The sequence below is a fragment of the Lytechinus variegatus genome, chromosome 17, assembly GCF_018143015.1.
Source record: "Lytechinus variegatus isolate NC3 chromosome 17, Lvar_3.0, whole genome shotgun sequence".
Lineage (NCBI taxonomy): Eukaryota > Metazoa > Echinodermata > Echinoidea > Temnopleuroida > Toxopneustidae > Lytechinus > Lytechinus variegatus.
Window position 1 is genome coordinate 28,350,940 of NC_054756.1, and position 21,506 is coordinate 28,372,445.

The 21,506-nt window shown below is 34.1% G+C and overlaps 1 protein-coding gene across 6 annotated transcripts in view; it reads right to left on the reverse strand.

Annotated features, from left to right (window-relative positions):
* LOC121430781 (probable 3',5'-cyclic phosphodiesterase pde-5) overlaps positions 1–21,506 on the reverse strand; it is a 112,668-nt gene that overhangs the window by 48,307 nt on the left and 42,855 nt on the right. For 5 of the 6 annotated variants that reach the window (XR_005972066.1, XM_041628177.1, XM_041628178.1 and 2 more), the window contains exons 6-10: positions 11,795–11,956; positions 11,433–11,464; positions 6,928–7,030; positions 4,911–5,004; positions 2,522–2,554 (exon numbers count right to left, since the gene is read on the reverse strand). Coding sequence is in view for 5 of the 6 variants with exons in the window: in XM_041628177.1 (XP_041484111.1) it covers positions 2,522–2,554; positions 4,911–5,004; positions 6,928–7,030; positions 11,433–11,464; positions 11,795–11,956 (424 nt within the window). In the remaining variant the exon portion in view is untranslated. The remainder of the gene's footprint in view (positions 1–2,521; positions 2,555–4,910; positions 5,005–6,927; positions 7,031–11,432; positions 11,465–11,794; positions 11,957–21,506) is intronic. The other variant, XM_041628179.1, reaches the window with a different exon arrangement.

Below are 21,506 nucleotides of genomic sequence, written 5' to 3' on the forward strand. Positions count from 1 at the left end.
CATGTGACCTCCGCCCACACCAAAATCAATAGGCTTCTTTGCTATACCATACTCAACCTTCATGCCAAATTTGAAGACCATCGGAGAAGAAATGCAGCTGATAGAGCGCTCACAAGGAAATCTCAGCGGCGGACGCGGCGGCGACGCGACAAGGCCAAAACCGGAGTATCCTCCGAACTCTGTTCGGGGGATACAATAATTCATAAAGGAGTAAAGGAACTAAGAAGAAGAAAAAGAAATGGAGAAAAGAAAGCAGAAATAGGCAGTAGATATTCATGCAAAAAATCCAAAACACATCAGACCCATGCGGCATTCAAACTCCTGCTGTGATAAAGGCATATGATTATTAAGGTACTAAATAAGAAAGGTACATGTATCATGGGCAACTGCTAAAAGATATAATCAGAATAAAAAAACACACTGCAAATGGCTATTAGTGCACAGCAATGCCAATCAACAGAAAATCTACCTACAAATTTGTTTTTTCAATAGGAAAAAACCCAAGATTATCAATCGCTAATTGTTCTTTTGCAGAAGAACGACTGATTCCTTCAAGAATAAAATTATTCTATTTTTTCTTAAAACATTCTTTTGATTTCTATACTGTCATCTTTGGAAATTACATGTTTCAAATTTGAATGAATTTGAAAATAAATCACACTATAAAAAATTTCCACTAAACCAATATGGAAATAATATACATCTAAATCACCTCCACCCTACAAAAAAAGGAAAAAAGGACTGAAAAAGATTTATCTGACAAATTCTTCAAAATTTATCACTCACTCAAAGCAGGCAAATCAAAATTGACACTGTAAAATCCTATGCATTACAACAATATCAGTCATTGCTATGCAAACACCACACCCTAAGGTGTCTGGTATACACCATGAATTTCAAACATAACACTAATAAGAGTTAAAAGAACCCAAACAGAAATCGTGATAACACCAATAAACATTGGTTTTCAACATCACGAAGTAAAATTAGCGTAAAATACTTCAATGTGATCCTCTAAAGAAAAACAACAGTACAGTTTTAATACTATTTTTGAGCAGTGTACTATCCTACTTCTACAACTAAAAAAGATGAACAAACAAACATAAGAACAGCAGGAGACTCGGCCGACCCTGTTCATACCGATAACATAGTCTGGGTTAATCCCTACTGAAAAGAACGCAGTGTTTCAGTGTGTTCACAGTGTGGAACACAATGAGAGATCACCTTCACACTGTTAAATCTGAGCATTTCAACAGTGTGAATTGCATATTCACATAGTCGACAATGTGGATATGCAGTGAACAGTCACACTGCCATGGTGTCCACAGTGTGAAAATATCTTCATTCCGTTGAATTTGAGCATTTTAACAGTGTGAATCACATATTCACATAGTCAACCATGTGAACAGTCACAGTGTCGAGGTGTCCAGTGTGAAATATCTTCACACTGTTAAATTTCAGCATTTCAACAGTGAAACCATGTGAACACGCTGTGAACAATCATCGTGTCCACAGTGTGAAAATACATGTATTTTCACACTGTTGAATGTTTTCACAGTCTACTATGTGAACACACTGTGATCACACTGTGTGACACTGTGTTCTTTTCTTCAGATCCCTCCCTCAAAGTGCATATCAAATTTGGGTTAAATCGCCAATAAGCTAACTCTTACTATACAAACATCACACATTATGAGTATGACACAGACTTTGCATTGTTGGTAAGCCTTTACAATCAATCCACATTAAATGCCATGAAAAGAATATGTCAAAAGTTAAAAAAGGGCTCTTTTAGAGCTGTTTTTTGTGGTTTATAATTACAAAAAGTTGGGGTTGGATGTCGTGGAGGGGGGGGGGCAACTTCTAATGAGCAGTGGATAATCTTAAACATTTGACAAAAAAAAAAAAATGAGCAGGATAATCTTAAACATGTAAAATTAAGATTTGCACTCCCAACAGGGGACATTCAAAGTTAAATCTGACACCTCAGAAATACGAGAGTATAAAAGGATTGAAAAGAGATATGTGCTTTGAGCGAAGTTCATGTAAATCACATTCAACATTATTGGACTGGGACAGCCTTGTATGGCATTCTAAAGTACTCTCATGATTCAATTTGATTTACTGTCAAGGAAAAGTCTGACATTTTACAGGTAAAATCAATGTGACTATTAATATATCACGTACACTACTTGTCATTCCATTGAGTATGATTTCCACTATTTGCCAGAATTCAAAGAATCATACAAATAAAAAAAACATCATTAACAAAAAGCATGTTTTATGGCAAGAGAACAAGCCCTGGTGATTTAGTTTCCCTCAGGCCCTATCAATCCAATTTACTGCGATTCGATTCAATTTATTTTGCAATATGTCTCCTATACTCTAGCAAAATAAGAACAGCCATTCAAGAAGTAAAGACACTTTCACACTGAGGGTTAATCCGGATCTAAATCAGGCCAGGGTGTTAATATGAACAGGGTCTATGTGAAAACCAACAAAGGAGAGAAAAGGTGCATACCCGCCACTTGATTATGGTGCTCACATTCGGATCCTTAGGGTGCAAAAAATAGTTTGCAAAAAGAGAATAAACCATGAAAAAAAAAACATGAGAAATGATAAAGTGACCAACGAAATGACCTAGACAGTCTAAATTTCAAGGATTTAAAAAAAATAAAGATTGATTTAACATGAATCCAGGGGAGTGTTTCATGAAAGGACTTGTCGGACGTTTTATCCGACAAGTCCCATTTTATCCGACAGTTACTATAGGAACAGTGCCTCTCAGCCAATCAGAATCAAGGAAAGATGTCAGATCTGACAACTTGTCGGACAAAAATGTTCATGAAACGCCCCCCAGATAGCCTATGAAAGGTAACCAGCCAGAAATTAGATTTACATTCAAACCTAGTGGATTCACATACAAAGCTTACAGATTTAAATTCAAATCTTTTGAAACTCAGAAATTAATCCTTGAGATTAAAAATAGATCAAATTTTCAGTTGGTCACTATTCAAAGCCAATCTGGATTTATTTCAAAATCCTTAAAATTTAGAATCTATACCATGTACACTTTTGGACTTTTTAATGGCAGTTTTCAAAGTGCAAATGGAAATAAACACATACTTTGATATATGACAAAAAACAAGACACAATACCATTTTCATGAGGTAATTTTTGTACAATGTTTGGAAGGTACATGTATGAGTTTACACTCTACCACAAGGTAACAAAAGAATATGTATATTACTAATTGTTTACCATCAAAATATGAACACACACTACAAAGATTTATTTTCAAATCACTCATCATTTTTTAAAAGTGTATTTTAGTTTTTACTCACACGTACACGGCATATTTCTCACATCCGGGCCCTATAGCTCATTGCTTCAACATTTATATCTTTATTTAGTGAATGATAGAGGATTTCTACACAATTATCTGTCTAATCAACTTGAATTAATCTGATTACATGTACCCAATTACTACCGAGGATTTGATTAAAATTCACAATAAGTGTATGTAACTGGATAAGTTGATTACAAAATAAGTATTAACAAGATAATAGCACAAAAATTGCAATCTAATCGAGCCACATACAACATATTCTAACATTCATTCCTAAATCCTCTCTAACTAATGAATCATAAAGATTGTATACAAGAATGTTGCTATTGTACAGTGTATGTACAATGTATTCCTATTACTCATACTATATTGCCTATATAATGTATTTTCTGTCAGGTGTGTCAGAATTCTTAAATTTGTAAATGTCTAATCTTATCAGAACCTCCAATTCAGTGTAGTGCTTATTTTTCATGTCTCAATGTTCTCTTTCATTTTCTTCTATTCTTTGCATCTCACCTCGCTCTCATCTCATTTCTCTCTTGCACTCCCTCCCTCCCTCTCTCTCTCTCATTCACCATCTTTGTCTATCATACCCCCTCTCTCTTCCTGTCCCTTCTTCTCTATTATTGTATGATCGGTATCACTTTCCTCCATTTTTTTTCCTTTCCCCTTCTCTCTATCTCCATCTCTCTTCTAACCCCCTCCCCTTTCTCACTTTCTCTATTGCTCCTCTAATATATTTTTTGTCTTCCAGTTGGTATTTTATATCCCAAAATCTCCTTCTATCCTTCCGATCCCCTCTCTCTTTTCATCTTTCTTTGCTCTATCTATAGTTCTCCCTGTCAATCTCTCTCTCACTCTTTCTCCATCCTCTTGATTATCACTTTATTTTCCTCTTCTTTCCTTGTAAGTCTACATCACAGGTCCATCCCTCCTTTTTTTATCATCAATACACTTCTTCTACCCTAAAGTTTTAATACTTCATATCTTCTGTAATATATAAAAAAATAAACAAATGAAATCATGTTCGACATACAACTACACATTAATTGTTCTCAGTCACAGTGCACAATAGATGAGAGATACATGTATGGGTAACAAATACAATAATATGATCACAGATACAGATGAATAATGGGTGGTATTCCTATAATTAAACCTAGGTTTAACCCTAGTCTAACTTAGAATTTTACACCATGCTTTCATGAAAAGCTGGGCTTCAAAATATTTAATCCATATTTGTGGCAATAATTATGAATCAATTAATTAATTAAAATCCATGTTTGTTTTTCCTATTGTTCCCAATTCAAAACTCAAATCAATTTTTTGTCAAGTTTTTGCAGCAGAATACCACCCAATTTTTTTAAGGTTTGCATTTGAATTTATTTGTATGAATTAAAGCTGCCGCATTAGTATATTTTTTTGCATGAATGGGAAAAGGGTTCACTTTTTCTTTTTCCCCTTCTACAAAGGGCACATTGAAAGCAGCCTTACATACTATGAATTTAACATCGATATGATACTGCACAATGTATAGACTAAATGATTTGATAACAAATACCTGAAAGTTCGTCTGTAAGCTCGATAACTGGAAGAGCCAATACAGCATGGGCTGTTACACTTTGTGCTGCTACACCGTGGGGATGAAGTTCATTCTAGCAAAAGCAAACACACAAACACCTAAATAAAACAAAATCTTATTAGAGACAAATATCATTCCAAAAATAACTCTGAAATTAGAAACTTGCGATGGAATGCTCCGAAAAGAATGGAGAAAGCACATACGGTATATTGTGTGCAGGAAAATAAAGATCCTTTATTTATGTCAACAGTTTTTTTGACGTCATTTTTTATATACAAGGCCGATTAAAAAAAAATCTTATTACAAGTCTAATTGCTCACCAAAATGGAATGAAAAACTAAAGCAGTATATAGCGTAGAAGAGCAAAAGAAACTTAACCCTCGTACTACATCGGTGAATAAAATGCTTTTCTAGAATATTCTTTATGCCTAAGAAAGAAGTTGAGAGATTTGAATGATTCCCAACAACCTCAACAAGATGGTACCATCATACCAATGATCAAATAAGAGCAGAGAGAAACCTGTCTTTCAAAAAGCTTTCACACAAATTTCAGGTTGTATTAAAGCAACATCTACAGGGTTCTATATGAAGCACCCAAGTAACTGGAATTTGACTTGCCCTAGTATAATTATAACGTGCATTCTCCACTCACTGGGATGGCTTCCCAGCCTGGTGCTATGTCAGGCTCTCACAATGCAGTGAAAAGGACATTGAGAGTGCTAATTTACGTTAGTCTGAAAGCATGACTCGAATTTGACACTTTAACAAATAAATCCTGTCTCGGACAGAGACTAGACTCCAAACCCTTTGTGTGTCTCTGGTAGAAGCACCCACAAAACATGAGTGAATCTAGTCTTACTACTTCAGACTCTGCATTATGCACTAAAGTTAAAATTAAAGGTCTGTGCCTGCAGACTAACTTTACACCAGGTTGGAAAATGAAACAGTGGGGGCGTCTTTGTCTAGTGGTTAAGACTTTCGTCTTTCAGTCCGAAGGACGTGAGTTCAATTCCCAGCCATGGCATGTTTTCCCTCAGCAAGAAATTCACCCATATTGTGCTGCACTCAACCCAGGTGAGGTAAACGGTTACCGGCAGGAAATAATTCCTCAATAAGCTGTGTGCACCAGAATCGGAAGACTGGCTTAGCCAGGGTAGTATAGGAGCGCCTTGAGCACATAACAAGGTGGATATGTGCACTATACAAATCCTTTATTATTATTTCAAAGTCTAGCTGAAGGATGTTAGCACCGAAGTGGGTACGTTCACACCATATGAATCATGCAAAGGAGTGCACTCGTCTGAAATGACATGTCAGCTTCCACGCTAACACCCGCAAACACCATCACACGAAAGTTGATGGACTTCAAGCAGACATAAATCAAATTACATGTCACGTAAATAATATTCCCACTTTTGTTTTACTCCCGCGGATCCACGGGAAATGTAACCATTGTCACTAACACTTAGATCACCTTGCATTTTACCTTGACAAGCTGTAGTGAGTTCTCATACACAGCAACAATAACCGTCAAAATCATTCCGATTGAAAACATACAGAAAAAACATAAGTTTCAAAAACATTTTTTTCCCAAACTGATTGGGGATGCAGACTTAATACTAAACAGATGAAATGTACTCTTATCATTATCAATGTTTCTTAAAATTGTTTTACATACCTGTATGATCATAATTGTTGTTCCATTATCCTTATAATCTATCATCTATATGTCTATAATCATCATCATCATGTCCATCGGCAATGTTATTATCATTAATCTATTGAATATTCATGAGGGCATGCAAAATAACTGTTTAAGAAATATATATTGTTTTTTTTTCCTTCACTTTTTTATTTGTTATCAGATATCTTTATTTGATGAAATGTTCATTATTTTGTCCAAAGAATTCATACTCTTAGATATAAACATTTTCCGCCAAGACTACCCTTTCAAATGTATTTAAGTATTTTTTCATGGATAGGTGTGATGACTTACCCCTGTTGGGTCTTTTGTGTTGACCACTTGACCAGAGTAGGCCACATAGCCACTGATGGTTTGACCTTTGGCCACCGCCCATGTCGGTCTCTGCCCAGGCTCACTAAAATAATGTTTGAAAAAAAGAAAGAAAATTTTAACAAGGAATGAAAACGACAAATAAGAATAATAATAATAAAAGCCAATTTTTATAAAGAGCTTCTCCCAGAATGGCTCAAAGCGCGTTACAGCATATTACTACAGCGATCATTCGATTAATTTCAATCCCACACAAAAAGTGCACAATTTCCACTCCCTGGGGGGCATTTCCTGCATTCATCGAAGCCTCATTATGGCGCTGCATGGCAAAATCAAAGAGAAGGGAAAAAAATACAGACAATAATCATATCAAACTGTGAAATGAGGATGGGATGAGAAAGTGGATGGGCGAAGAGAAAAGTAACACCAAAGATTTTTCAAGGAAAAATCTGGTGAAGTAGGAAAGAAGGGCCCCATCTTACAAAGATTTACGATTGATCCGATCTACATCAAGTATATAGAAATCCATCACTGTTATAACTTTTTTTCTTTAGATTTGCTTAACACCCTTGGAGAACAGAGAGAAGCATACTGAATTGTCAAGAAAACAGTGAATGTATGAATATGCATCATATCTAGAAAATGTTTTGAACAAACATGTATTTTGGATGTTGACGTCTCTCCATAGTTGTGGTTGACTGGATCAATCGTAATTCTTTGCAAGAAGGGACCCTGGAAGGTTGGTGAGAACGGGGGGGGGGGGGGGGGGAGGGGGGGGGGGGGGGGGGGTGAAGACGGAAAGAAGTGGAAGGTAGGAGTGTCATGGTATGAGAGTCACTAAGCCTTTGTAAAAGGGAAATGTTTACTGATATAGATGCAATAATGATGACGATGGTGATGACAATGATGAGGAGGAGGAAGAGGAGGAGAAAGAGGAGGAGGATGATGATGATAATGATGAGAGGATGATGATATTCATGATGAAGATGATGACAATGATGATGATACTGATCATGATAATGATGATGACGATAATGGTGATGAGGAAGAGGATAATGATGTGGATGATTGTGTTTCTGATGATGAGGATGATGATAATGAAGGCGATGTCTGGATGACGATGATGATAATGACGGTGGTGGAAATGACAATGATGATGGTGATTATAAGGCTGATTTCTTACCAACTTTTCTCTTTTATAATTTCTAGTTATTTTTTTCAATGAGCAGTTTGATTCTGCTATATTATATCAAGGGAACCTTATCTACAAGCATTCTGCTTTTAAGGTTTCCTCCACTTTTCCATTTTATGTACTTAAACATGTATTAATATGTATTGATTATATATATATATATATATAAATATATACTTATACATGTATAGTCTACGTGTGTAATGGTTGCTCAGCTATGTAAGTTATCAAAGTTTTGTAACATAACGGATTTGTGGAAATAAAACCTAGATGAATGAATGAAATGAAGATACATTATGCTTTGTTATGGCTCAGCCTGTTGTACACGTCTCCACACTAGAAAGTAAGATCACACCGGAGTAGTTATAACCTTCATCCGCCACATATTTAAACAGCTGCCCCTTAATTGTCGGTCTTGACATTTTGGGTGGCCAATTTGCATTGTAGCTTGTGAGTGCACAAGCCTTAGCCCTTTGACTACTGAAAATTTCTGATTCCCGTAGGTTTTGTAAAGGGACCAATCAGTTCAAGTGGTCATTAGGTTAATATCTCTATGCAAACAAAAAGAAAATCTCATAATGCATATAAAACGTTATCAAGAAAACCTACAAGATGACAACATTTTTGTTGAAGGGCAGAAATTAAAAAATAGATATCTTGAAGAAATTTTATTTACAATCTTACCACAAAATTGTAAGTACATTCAATTTCATACATGTCTAAATTCAAACAAACAACACATGCAAATCCAATTCATGAACTAAGAAAACCAAAGTAGGCTACTAAGCCAATTTGAGATCTCCACCAATTAGCTGAAAAGATTTTCACCTTCCGAACAGTCTTTCCTCGACACTTCCTTTAAAATTTTCGATCAAGGACTGTCCCATCAAATGTAAATGTTTCTGGATTTGTTGGCACAGCTGTTAAGTGATGCCTTAAACCACCCTATCAGGTCTAACATAAAAGTGAATAATGTTGTTTTATGGTACTTTCAATGTACAGTAAAAAAACAGAAAATGATATACCATGATCATCTGATTGATAACAGATCTTCATAAATAAAGGAAAAATCCCACATTGGGTGATTTCGAGTTCAGTGTTGACCTTTTGGTGTTGGTGTTAGGTCAATTTTTACACGATTATAACACTAAACATAAAATGAAGATGGTCCCGAAAAGTCACTCACTAGTTGTTGAGATGTCAATGATGTGATCTGCAACAGTTTTACAAACTCTGGATACGTTTTGGAGCAAGGGGAAGTAATCCAAATTCCAACACCAACACCAAGGCCAACACCAGTCTTGAAATCACCCAATTTGACACATTCTTTCAACGATTGGATATACTTTTTCATGCATTAGAATTAATTTGGCCAACCTATCGAAGGTTTCTTGCCAGGCATCCCAAATGAGAAGAGCACTCTCCTTATAGTCAATTCATTTTGATAGTGGAGAGCTGGAAGTCATTGAAAATGACTTGAAATAGGTATGATCAACAACAAAGATATTATGACATACGAGGACTAGATAAGATTGTTGTGATAGCTCTGTAAATCAGAGAATAGCGGCTCGCAACAATCGTTCATCATCCCCATTTAGGATGAAAGGTACTTTTAGACTGACTTAAACACCAAGTATACCAAGTATTCTCTGATCACGAAACATTATACTCTTAAGATTCTCCGATCACACAATACAAAAGCTGGTATTCAATTAGAAGTGTTGATGGAAACATTTTACTCAGCATTTAACTTGGCTTGGGAAGAAATGTCAATACTTGTATTCAGACCACTTCTAAGTATTTTACTACTACTACTACTACTACTACTACATGGCGTAATTTCCTTCAGCAAGAAATTGATCCACAATGTGCTGCGCTCAATCCAGGTGAGGTAAATGGGTACCTGGCAGGAATTTATTCCTTGAAACCATCGCACGTAACAGCTGCACTGCTAAAGCCAGGGTAATTATGCTGCATACTGTAAAGCGCTTAGAGAATTCTGACAAAGTAAGTATTAAGCGCTACATAAGCAAGTATAATTATTATTATTACTACTACTTCTCCTTCTTCTCTACAAGTGCAGGCCACCATCTGGTGTATTGTTGTACTGTCCATACTTGTATTTCAAACCACTTCTAAGTATTTTACTACTACTACTTCTTCTTCTCCTCCATCGTCTCATCTTCTCCTTCCTTCTTCTTCTTCTCCTCCTCCTTCTTCTACTTCTTCTTCCTTCTTCTTCTTCTTCTCCTTCCTTTTTCTTCTTCTTCTTCCTTCTTCTTCTTCTTCTTCCCCTCCTTCTTCTTCCTTCTTATTCTTCTCCTCCTTCTTCTTCTTCCTTCTTCTTCTCCTTCTTCTCCTCCTCCTTCTTCTTCTTCTTCTTCCTCCTCCCCCTCTTCTTCTTCTCCTTCTCCTCCTCCTCCTCTTCTTCTTCTATTGTTGTACTGTTATCAGCCCAGATCTTACCAAATTAACACTCTGACGTCAAAGTCTAAAGTAAACCAAATAATGCACATGAAATGAATGTATACATCTGTGCACATCATGTATGACTGCATGAACAGGCATCTGTAAACACTGCAAGCAAGTCAGACCTATTCATTTCTAGGATGTGCTCAAACAGTTTATTAAAGCTGGTATTCATACTTTACGCGTCATTCAGCAGATCATCACCAAAATCTTCCAAAAACTAAAATTACCCAAAATTCTCTATGTTGTACAGGAATTTAGTTATGGAATGATTTAAATAAGGATATTAAACAAAGTAAAACCCTAAATAAGTTTTAAAAACTTTGAAAGTTGAATTTTCGGCTCAGTAAAAAAACTCCTGCCAATAGCACACTGTAGGTCACTATGATTTATAATTATTACTTCTATTTTGCTTGTTTGTTTATTTCCCCTATATTAGCCCATTGTTTTTTTTCTCTCTTTTTTATATTGTGTATAATTGTTATTTGCTGTACACTCTATATGTATGTGTTGTATTGATTTGTATTTAATTGTATCATGGTGGTGCCCCACCCACAAGTTTTTTAAGTGAAAACTGCTAAGGGCTCCCTATCCCATGTTTTTATCTAATTGTATATACCCAATTTTGAATTGAATTTTTTCTTAATTGAATTTAAATTGAATTGAATGTAATGAAGTAATTTTGATATGGTTTAACTTTATTTTGAAGCTCAGAATAACTTCATTACATCTCAAACATGCATTCAAGTGATGGTAAGATGCTTGAATACAATCAGGTACGTACTTAAAAAGGATTGGCCAACTAAAATACATTCAAATTACTCACCTCTTTTCATTGCCCTTGTATTCAAACAACTCCTGTTATAAAAACAAATTAAAAAAAATATAGAGCAATAATAACTTCTATTGAAAAATACATATATTCAATCACAGACAGCAATAGAAAGCTAGGTAGTCACATAATAGAAGTCCAGTAATGTTTAGGAATGGATATATATGAACTATTAAAATATCACTCATTTCTCATGCTTTATTTTCATACTCAAATCTAAAACATAATTTTATCTTCTTCTTTGAATTTCTACTTCAAAGTTCTTTCCAATCAATCATGTGTGCTTCTGTACTGAAGCAGGACTTCAAGTCACATTCAATTTTTGTGAAACAGCCCCCAGTAAATTGTTGACTTACCGAGCCGTTTCCTGTAACAGCATAAAGAGTGTATCCATCAGCATGAATTCTTTCTTCAATACATATAGCTAGTTCATTGATGAGACCTAATCTATGATTGTAGGTCTGAATATCGATGGCTAGATCATACATCTGTTTTCTCCTCTCCTGAAACGCTGAACTCTATGAAAAGATAACATATAAGAAAGAACAAAAACAGATTTTTAGAACTGCATCTCTTTCACATTGCTTTCTTTTTCATATTCATTTGAAAATGATTTCAAACTAGGAAAAACAATAAGATTTACAAAAGAATATCAAGGAGCTTTCAAATTCCTATACTGAAAGGAATGATAGAATAAAGTGTTTTTAATATTAAAGCATCAATCGATCATTAATCTGTTTTCTCCTCTCCTGATACGCTTAACTGTATGAAAGGATAAGAAAGAACAAATATAGATTTTTTAATCCATTTCTTTTACACAATATATTTTCTTTCTTTTTCATTTGAAAATGATTTCAAACTTCAAAATGTCAAAATCCATTAGATTTACAATAAAATATCAAGGAGCTTTTAAATTCCTCTTCTGAAAGGGGAAATGGGGAAAAAGATTAATAAAACACCAATCGATCCATGCCCATCTCGAACAAAGAGATATAAGTGAATCAGATGAAGTAATTGTAAATCATAGGCAAATATATTTGTTATTGCTATAAAAGAGATGCTCACATCCATTACATTGCAGAATGTTTTGTTTATTTTGCTTTAATAATGGTTAATAATCTTGTCGGTAACTATCACACCATAGTATAACAGGGCCAGGGAAACATTTTTTTTTTCAACTGGAGGTGCTGATGTTAATTTGAAAAGTCCCCCCCCCAACAAAAATCAAAGAAGAGAAAATAAGGTTTTTACTACATAATTGAGGACAAATTGGTCCTGAGAAAATTGAAAAGCAAAAAAAAAAAAACCCAAACAAAACAGAAAAGATTTTCACAAAACCCCATTAAATTGGTCTCCGGAAATTTGATTACCCCCCAAAAGAAAAAAAGTATGACTACAAAATGAGGTCATTTTTTTGTTACACTTTTCCATTTCTGCCCATCTTCTAAAATACCTGGGGGTGCTGCCTATGGAAAAACAAACATGTGGCAGCCCCAAAGGAAATTCACAGGGCCATGCTGTACAAAAAAAGTATCAATTCTAATTAATCTGTACACTTGGTTAGAACAAAAATATGTCTTTAAACTTTACTGTTGCTTCGAGTGAGCTAACATCTAGATAAACCAGCCTTCCAGTTTTCTCCCAAGTGACAAAAATCTCTATCAGTTACAGAAACAAATATCAGAACCTACCCAACCAACATCAATACTCTGAGGTTTTTCTCTACGCTTTTTAAAGTGGTTGGGAAATCAATTGTTATTATATTTTCTCGGATGCCTAACATGGGAGCTAGAATTTTCCTTCCGAATCTCTGTGTAGGCTTAATTTAATAGACTTGTCAACAATTAAATCACCATAGAAACATAACACTCTTTGAAAAACCACACAAATGGACCATGTACATGCTGGATTTTAGGGCATCTTTGTTGTATTTATGCTTGATTTAATATACCTTGCTGCAAAGCACTGCGTCAACAATCTGATCTTAAAATAAATTGAAACTTTCTTCATATGACTACCTTTAAGTTTAAGCCTTCTTTTTTGGTTAGTTAAACAAGAAAATTGCATTGATGATAATGATCAGTTATTTTGCTATGTTTACACTTAATGCTATAGCCAATGATATGTTAGAGCTTAACCTAGAACTGATGAATGAAATAAATTTGACTGTAATTGATAAAATATCTTTAATATGAAAACATTAAGAAAATATTTAAGTCACGGTAGACTGCTATTTAAAAAGATTTAAAAGATGGCACTTACTAACAATGACATTCACGATATCATTAACTATTGATGTCATTCACAATGTCATACTCAATGTCATTAACAATGTCGCTCACAATGTCATCCACAATGTCATTCACAATGTCATCCACAATGTCATCCACAATGTCATTCACAATGTCCTTTGCAATGTCATTCACAATGTCATTAAAAATACCAAAATTAAAGCGTGAATCTAAGAAGGATAAAAACCCATTACTTTCAATACAGGACTGCCTCAGACAAAACCTTGGGAAAAACAAAATTTTACTTAAAAAGAACAGATAAAAAATTTTGAATAAATACATGATAAATACATTCCTGAAGATATTTCTTCCATGCAGGACGCTATTTATAAAAACTTAAACAAGTTTATTTCTATTATAAAAAAAAAACATCTCATGAAGATCTGAATCTGAACTCATTATACTAAAGATGCGAATACCCCACTCAAACTCCATTATAATTAATCTTTACATTGCTATATGGTTTAAAAAGCAGAAACTAAGCTTCAAAATTTCATTCTAGTTAGAAAAAAAAGAATGAAGCCATTACTTGGACACTGAGATACATGTATATGAAGATGAAAAACAAGGCTATTCCATTACCAAAAACATTTTGGATAGATCTAATGAAGATCTGAACTCATTAATTTTTATACAGCTAACAAGGACAGACCCAAAACTTAGAATAAATACATGATGAATAAATTACTACCATGTGGACTGCTATTCATAAAAACATGAGACAAGTTTATTCTTATTATCAAAAATAAAACGTACATGTACATCTAATGAAGATCTGAGCTCATTACACTCAATACATCATCCCACTCAAACTCCATTATAAGTCAATCTTTAGATTGTTATACGGTTAAAAAAGCAAAATCTAAGCTTTGAAATTTCATTCTAATTGAAAAAAATAATGAAGCCATTACTCAGACACTGATGTTGACAAACAAGGGTATTCCATGACCAGAAACATTTCGGATAGATCTAATGAAGATTTGAACTCATTAATTTTTATACAGCTAACAAGAACAGATCCAAAACTTTGAATATCTATGTGATGAATACATTACTTCCATGTACATGTAGACTGCTATTCATAAAACTATGAGACAAGTTTATTCATATCAAAAAGAAATGTACGGTACACATGGATTTAATGAAGATCTGAACTCATTACACTCGATATGTGAGTACCTTGCTCAAAATTCACTAAATAGTTTATCTGTATTCTCTTATATGGTTTACAAATCATAAGCTAAGCTTTGAAATTTCATTCTAATGGGAAAAAATAATGAAGCCATTACTTGGACACTGCAATTTATGAAGATGAAAAAACAAGGCTATTCCATTACCAAAAACATTTTGGATAGATCTAATGAAGATCTGAACTCATTATATTAAAGATGCGAATACCCCACTCAAACTCCATTATAAGTTAATCTTTACATTGCTATATGGTTTAAAAAGCAGAAACTAAGCTTCAAAATTTCATTCTAGTTAGAAAAAAAAGAATGAAGCCATTACTTGGACACTGAGATACATGTATATGAAGATGAAAAACAAGGCTATTCCATTACCAAAAACATTTTGGATAGATCTAATGAAGATCTGAACTCATTAATTTTTATACAGCTAACAAGGACAGATCCAAAACTTAAAATACATACATGATGAATACATTACTACCATGTGGACTGCTATTCATAAAAATATGAGACAAGTTTGTTCATATTATCAAAATAAAACGCACATGTACATCTAATGGAGATCTGAGCTCATTACACTCAATACATGACCCCGCTCAAACTCCATTATAAGTTAATCTTTACGTTATATGGTTTAAAAAGCGGAATCTAAGCTTTGAAATTTCATTCTAATTGAAAAAAAAGAATGAAGCCATTATTTGGACAATACAACGTATGAAGATGAACAACAAGGCTATCCCATGACCAGAAACATTTCGGATAGATCTAATGAAGATTAGAACTCATTACATTCAATATGCGAATACCCCGCTTAAACTCCATTAAGTCCATCTTTAGATTGTTATATGATTAAAAAAGCAAAAACTAAGCTTTAAAATTTAATTTTACTTGAAAAAAAATGATGAAGCCATTACTCAGACACTGATGATGACAAACAAGGGTATTCTATGACCAGAAACATTTCGGAAAGATCTAATGAAGATTTGAACTGCTTAATTTTTATACAGCTAACAAAAACAGATCCAAAACTTTGAATAACTACGTGATGAATACATTACTTCCATGTACATGTAGACTACTATTCATAAAACTATGAGACAAGTTTATTCATATCAAAAAGAAATGTACGGTACACATGGATTTAATGAAGATCTGAACTCATTACACTCGATATGTGAGTACCTTGCTCAAAATTCACTAAATAGTTTATCTTTATTGTCTTATATTGTTTACAAATCATAAGCTAAGCTTTGAAATTTCATTCTAATGGGAAAAAATAATGAAGCCATTACTTGGACAATGCAACGTATGAAGATGATCAACAAGGCTATTCCATTATCAGAAACATTTTGGATAGATCTAATGGAGATAAGAACTCATTACATTCGATATGCAAATACCCCGCTTAAACTCCATTAAAAGTCAATCTTTAGATTGTTATATGGTTAAAAAAGCAAAATCTAAGCTTTGAAATTTCATTCTAATTGACAAAAAATGATGAAGCCATTACTCAGACACTGATGATGACAAACAAGGCTATTCCATTACCAAAAACATTTTGGATAGATCTAATGAAGATTTGAACTCATTACATTTAATATGTGACTGGCTCACTAAAAACCCACTTAAGTTAATCTTTAAATATTAACAACTATTTAAAAGGCTGATCCGAAGCATTGATATTATAATGATATTGCAAAATATGATTGACAAAAACTCATATCCTCTTAATTCAATAAGGCTGAATTCGGTGAGAAGGGTTATGGACTCACATGAATACAATATACATGTAATACAAAATAAGTATTTACAGGAAAAGAGGAAGCAAGTCCAGGAGGGGGTGTAGAATGCAGACGTACATGAAATATACATGCACGCATTGTGAAAGATCTTTTAAAGGTCAAATCTACCCCAGAGAAGCGTGGATTTTAATCAAAAGAGAAAAATCAAACAAGCATAATGCTGAAAATTTCATCAACATCGAATGTAAAATAACAAAGTTATGACATTTTGAATTTTTGCTTATTTTTTACAAAGCAGTTAAATGCACAACTCATTGATATGCAGATAAGAGAGTCAATGATGTCCTTCACTCACTATTTCTTTTGTTTTTATTGTTTGAATTATACAATATTTCAAATAAGGACCAACTTGACTGAACCATATTTAAGTGTTTAAACAATGGTAATTCCACATGTTCAGGCAGAAACAGAACTTTGTTTAACATGACAATGAGAAAATTAGAATATTTCATATTTCAGATAATTTAATACAAAAGAAAAAGTGAGTGATGTCATCAAATAACTACTTTGTGAAATTAAGTGAAACTTAAAAGTGTCATAACTTTCTTAATTGACATCCAATTTTGATGAAATTTTCAGTGTTATGCTTGTTAGATTTTTCTCTTGTTATTCAACTCAACTTTTTGTTGGGGGTGGACTTGTCCTTTAAAACCCTTGAAAGTCTGAAAACAGGGTTTTTTTTTCAGAAATTCTTCTCTATGTAGAACCTACTATTTCTAAAACTTCAAAATTTCTAAGTTTGGCAGGAGATAGAGAAAGATAGAGTCTTGAATGTGAGTTGATTGCTACATGTTGACTTCTATTGAACTCTTTTAACTAGACTAAGTTGGAAGATTATAGAGAACCATGCCTCATGACCTAATGCAGTTTTACAGAAGAGATTACTGAGATACCGTTCTCATTACAGTCCTATAACTTGTTAACTGGAAACCAGTTTAGTGGAAACTAGTTGAACGTGCAATGGGAACACTCAAAAAGATATCCAAACCAGTTTGAAAACCACCTTGTGATGTGGTTTTCAAGAACACCTCGTTACACTAGTTTCAGCAAAGGTGGGGACACAATCATTCTAATCATTCCTTGCAAAGTGAACATTTTTGGCGTGCGACACTGTGTATATCATGCCTATGCTGCGGGTTTCAAATTCTGCACGAAACGTTTGACATTACTGAGAATATTCCCGTAGTAACAATAACCCTATAGGTGAAGTTGATCTGAAAATCAGGGCAGAAGATGGTGATGAGAATGCTAGCAAAGCAATCTTCCAAAACTGGTATCTTAAACTGGTTTAAGGGACACCAATTCAAGAGAGTATACCAAGAAAAGGATCTGAGATCAACGTTATTAATGCCCGTGAAAAACAGACAGGTCGAATAGCCATAGATCTAATTACAATACTAGTAATTTATGATATTTTATGCAATGACACATGTAACAACACTGTAATATCTGCGGTGTTAAAATCATATCCTAGAGATTAAACATAACACCAAAGAGTGTAAATGTAACAACAAAATGTGTTGTAATAACACCTATAGGTGTAAAACTAACACCACCAATTTAACACCGGTGTAAAATAACTGGTGTGGTCTTCTATGTACACCGGTTAACACCACAGTTTTTGCTGTGAACATCTCTCAGAGCAGTCAACATGTTATCTACATTCTTAAAACGAATCAGTCATAATGACAAGTTCATCACATCAGCTGGTTGCAACTCATATTTGATCATCTTGTTGTATCTTATGAGAACAGAGTTATTTCTGACTAGAATATCAGAAATGTGACTAGACCTGTCAGTTGCACCCAGCTGACTACTGATCTAGTCAATTTGACTGATTTGTTTTAAGAGTGTATGATAATGCACTTGGTTTCCAACTGTACACTGCAAAAACTCTGGTGTTAATTTAACACTAGCGCAGAATCTATGTCCACACCAGAGTATAAGTATTGAAACAACACCAAAGGTAATGTAATACACTGTAGGTGTTAAACTAACTGCCAATTTGACACTGGTGTAAAATAAATGGTGTGGTCTTCTATGTACACTGGTTAACACCACAGTTTTGGCTGTGTATGCTATCTATCATTCTTTATAAATAGTAAAGAAAACTATGTTGGTAATTATTCCCAAACAACTATAGGAACTACAAAATAAGCCGATACATTCACCTGTATCCTGAGAGGCTTGTGTTCACATTTAGGCTACCCATAATTTAACCACACACATCCTTGGACCAGAGTTTCTTTTAAACATGAGTTCAGGATACGGGCTTATAATTACAAAAAAAAGGATAAATAATTGAGCTCTTGAGTGCTGAACACAAGGTTACCACTGATGAAACATGCACATCAGAGGATTAATTAGATTAAATTACATCGTCCTTCCCGACACCAATTTGGAGTATTGTAGATGAGAGAGGTGGTGTATATTGAAGATTGGCTTGGGATGGAAGCCACAATGGCCCATGTGGAGCATTGTGGCCAAGTGGATTAGTCTTCTGACTATGAAACAGAGGGTCGTGGGTTCGAATACCAGCCATGGCGTAATTTCCTTCAGCAAGAAATGTATCCATATTGTGCTGCACTCGATCCAGGTGAGGTGAATGGGTCGCCGGAAGGATCTATTCCTTGAACGCTTATAATAAAAAAAACATTGCTTTTTGGTGGGTCCCTTCATTTCCATCTTATTTCAATTTCTATTGAAAAATAGTATACTTATTTAAAACCTCCAATGTGTTGCCCAAATTGTGTGTGTTTTTTTCTCACAGCATATGTATTATTATTTTTGTTTCTTTGCAACAGATACAAATACTTATGTTTATATATGGTATACAATTTGTTTTTGTTTGATGGAAGTGAAATAAATAAAATTGAATTGAATCAAAATTGAATTGAATATGGCGGCTCAGCTACAGCCGGGGTAATAATATGATACCAAGTATCAAAGTGCAGTTGATTTATATGCACATAGTAACTGCGCTATATATATGGACATATTACTATTATTATTATGTCCAATCAAAATTAATTTTATTCTCAAACCAATGTTAACAAAGGCAATATTCTCAGAAATTAGTTCAACAACCCAAAATATAGAGACAGCGATTTTCCATTTATGCTCTAGCATTTGATCGGAATAACAGTGCTATAGCCTGAACAATGATATGCATTGCTTAGAAACATTGAATTAATAATTTCATATTTCACCTTCTTTTTACTTTAACCATCATGTTTGTTGAACTTGGTTATACTCATGTTTATATAATCATGTTTTCCCTTTTTCTTTGTCCATGCTGTAAATAACAAAATGCAAAGTAACAATAAAAAGTGTTAAATTAATAAATTGCATAGTGTTCTCATTATCATTATCATTGAAGAATGGCATTGCATCCACTGCCCATACATTGCCTTTTTTCTAATCTCTATTCATCTCAACAACAAGAAAAGTATTCTTCAAAGATGCTGTGTAATCTACTTGCTCAATCAGGGCATCTCCAATTAAAGCCTCGATCACCCACAAAATGTGTGACACAATTAAGAACAAAATCCAATCCAATAAACTTCTTAATCTTTACCCAAGCTCGTCAGCCGCATCAACGGTGAAGCAATTTAACAGGAAATTGGGAGAGGAAACCGAACGATGCGCGGGTCAAGCGAGGGCCGGACGCTGCCTCGAAACGTGCAGGTGGTGTGACGTCTGGTGACAATAGCGGAGAGGAGATGAATAGTACATTGATATTTAGAGTGAAAGAGGGGCTTGCCTAACATGGCAGGAAGTCTCATCTCGTCTCTCTGGTATCAGTTTCTCACTTCTATTCTAATCAAGCAGCCAATGATATCAAAGTATAAATGAAAGAGCCTCCATGTGTCTGGCAGATAATGGTGTATAAAATACATGACTACTAAATTCAATATTAATCACTTCTGTTTCATAGGCTAAATATAAATATACAATACATGAGCCACTCCCACTTCATCAACAATGCTTGTACATTATGTATAAGTAAAAATCTTTTTCTTGTTATATATTCTATGAAACAGAATTACTTGTGAAAAAATCAATAAAATGACTGTAGATTGGATTTCAGCATAAAGTATAAACAGTAGGCTCTAAAAAAACAAGTAGTAGAAGGTGCAATCACCAGCCACACATAAAAGTAGAAGTGGTGGTAGTATTGTTATTAATCTATTGTGAATATCACAATTCCTAATTGAAAAAAAAGGTAACGGTATCATAATTACACTCGTGTCCATCCATACCACTCAATAAAAAAAAGTTGTCAGAGTTTGTTATACATGTTTTATCTACATAAGGCATTTCAGTGTTGTTTTCAAAATACAACTTTTGGTCTATATGATTTGTTGATGTAAATTTAAAATACTGAAACTATGTACCAAACCTGCTGTGTTGAGTTGTTCTATAGTCCTACATGGTCTAATGGATGATTAAGGAAATTTCATATTATATTGGATTGTTTTTATTCAGAAATATGCCACTCCTTAGGGCCAATACTGCACTCATCTACTATTTGTGCAATATTTCCTAATTCATGCAATATTTCTAATATATGACCCATTCAATATAACATGTATAAAATTGGTTTATTTTACATTTAAAGTAATTTTTTTTATGATGAAACAGCACTATGAAACTGAAAGCTGGGGAGAGCAATAATAATAATAATACAAAAATTGGTTGAAAATGAAAGCATTGATACAATAGCCTCTTGATACAGAACACATAGGGAGACAAGTTGATATAAAAGCCAAGAAAAAAGCTCGA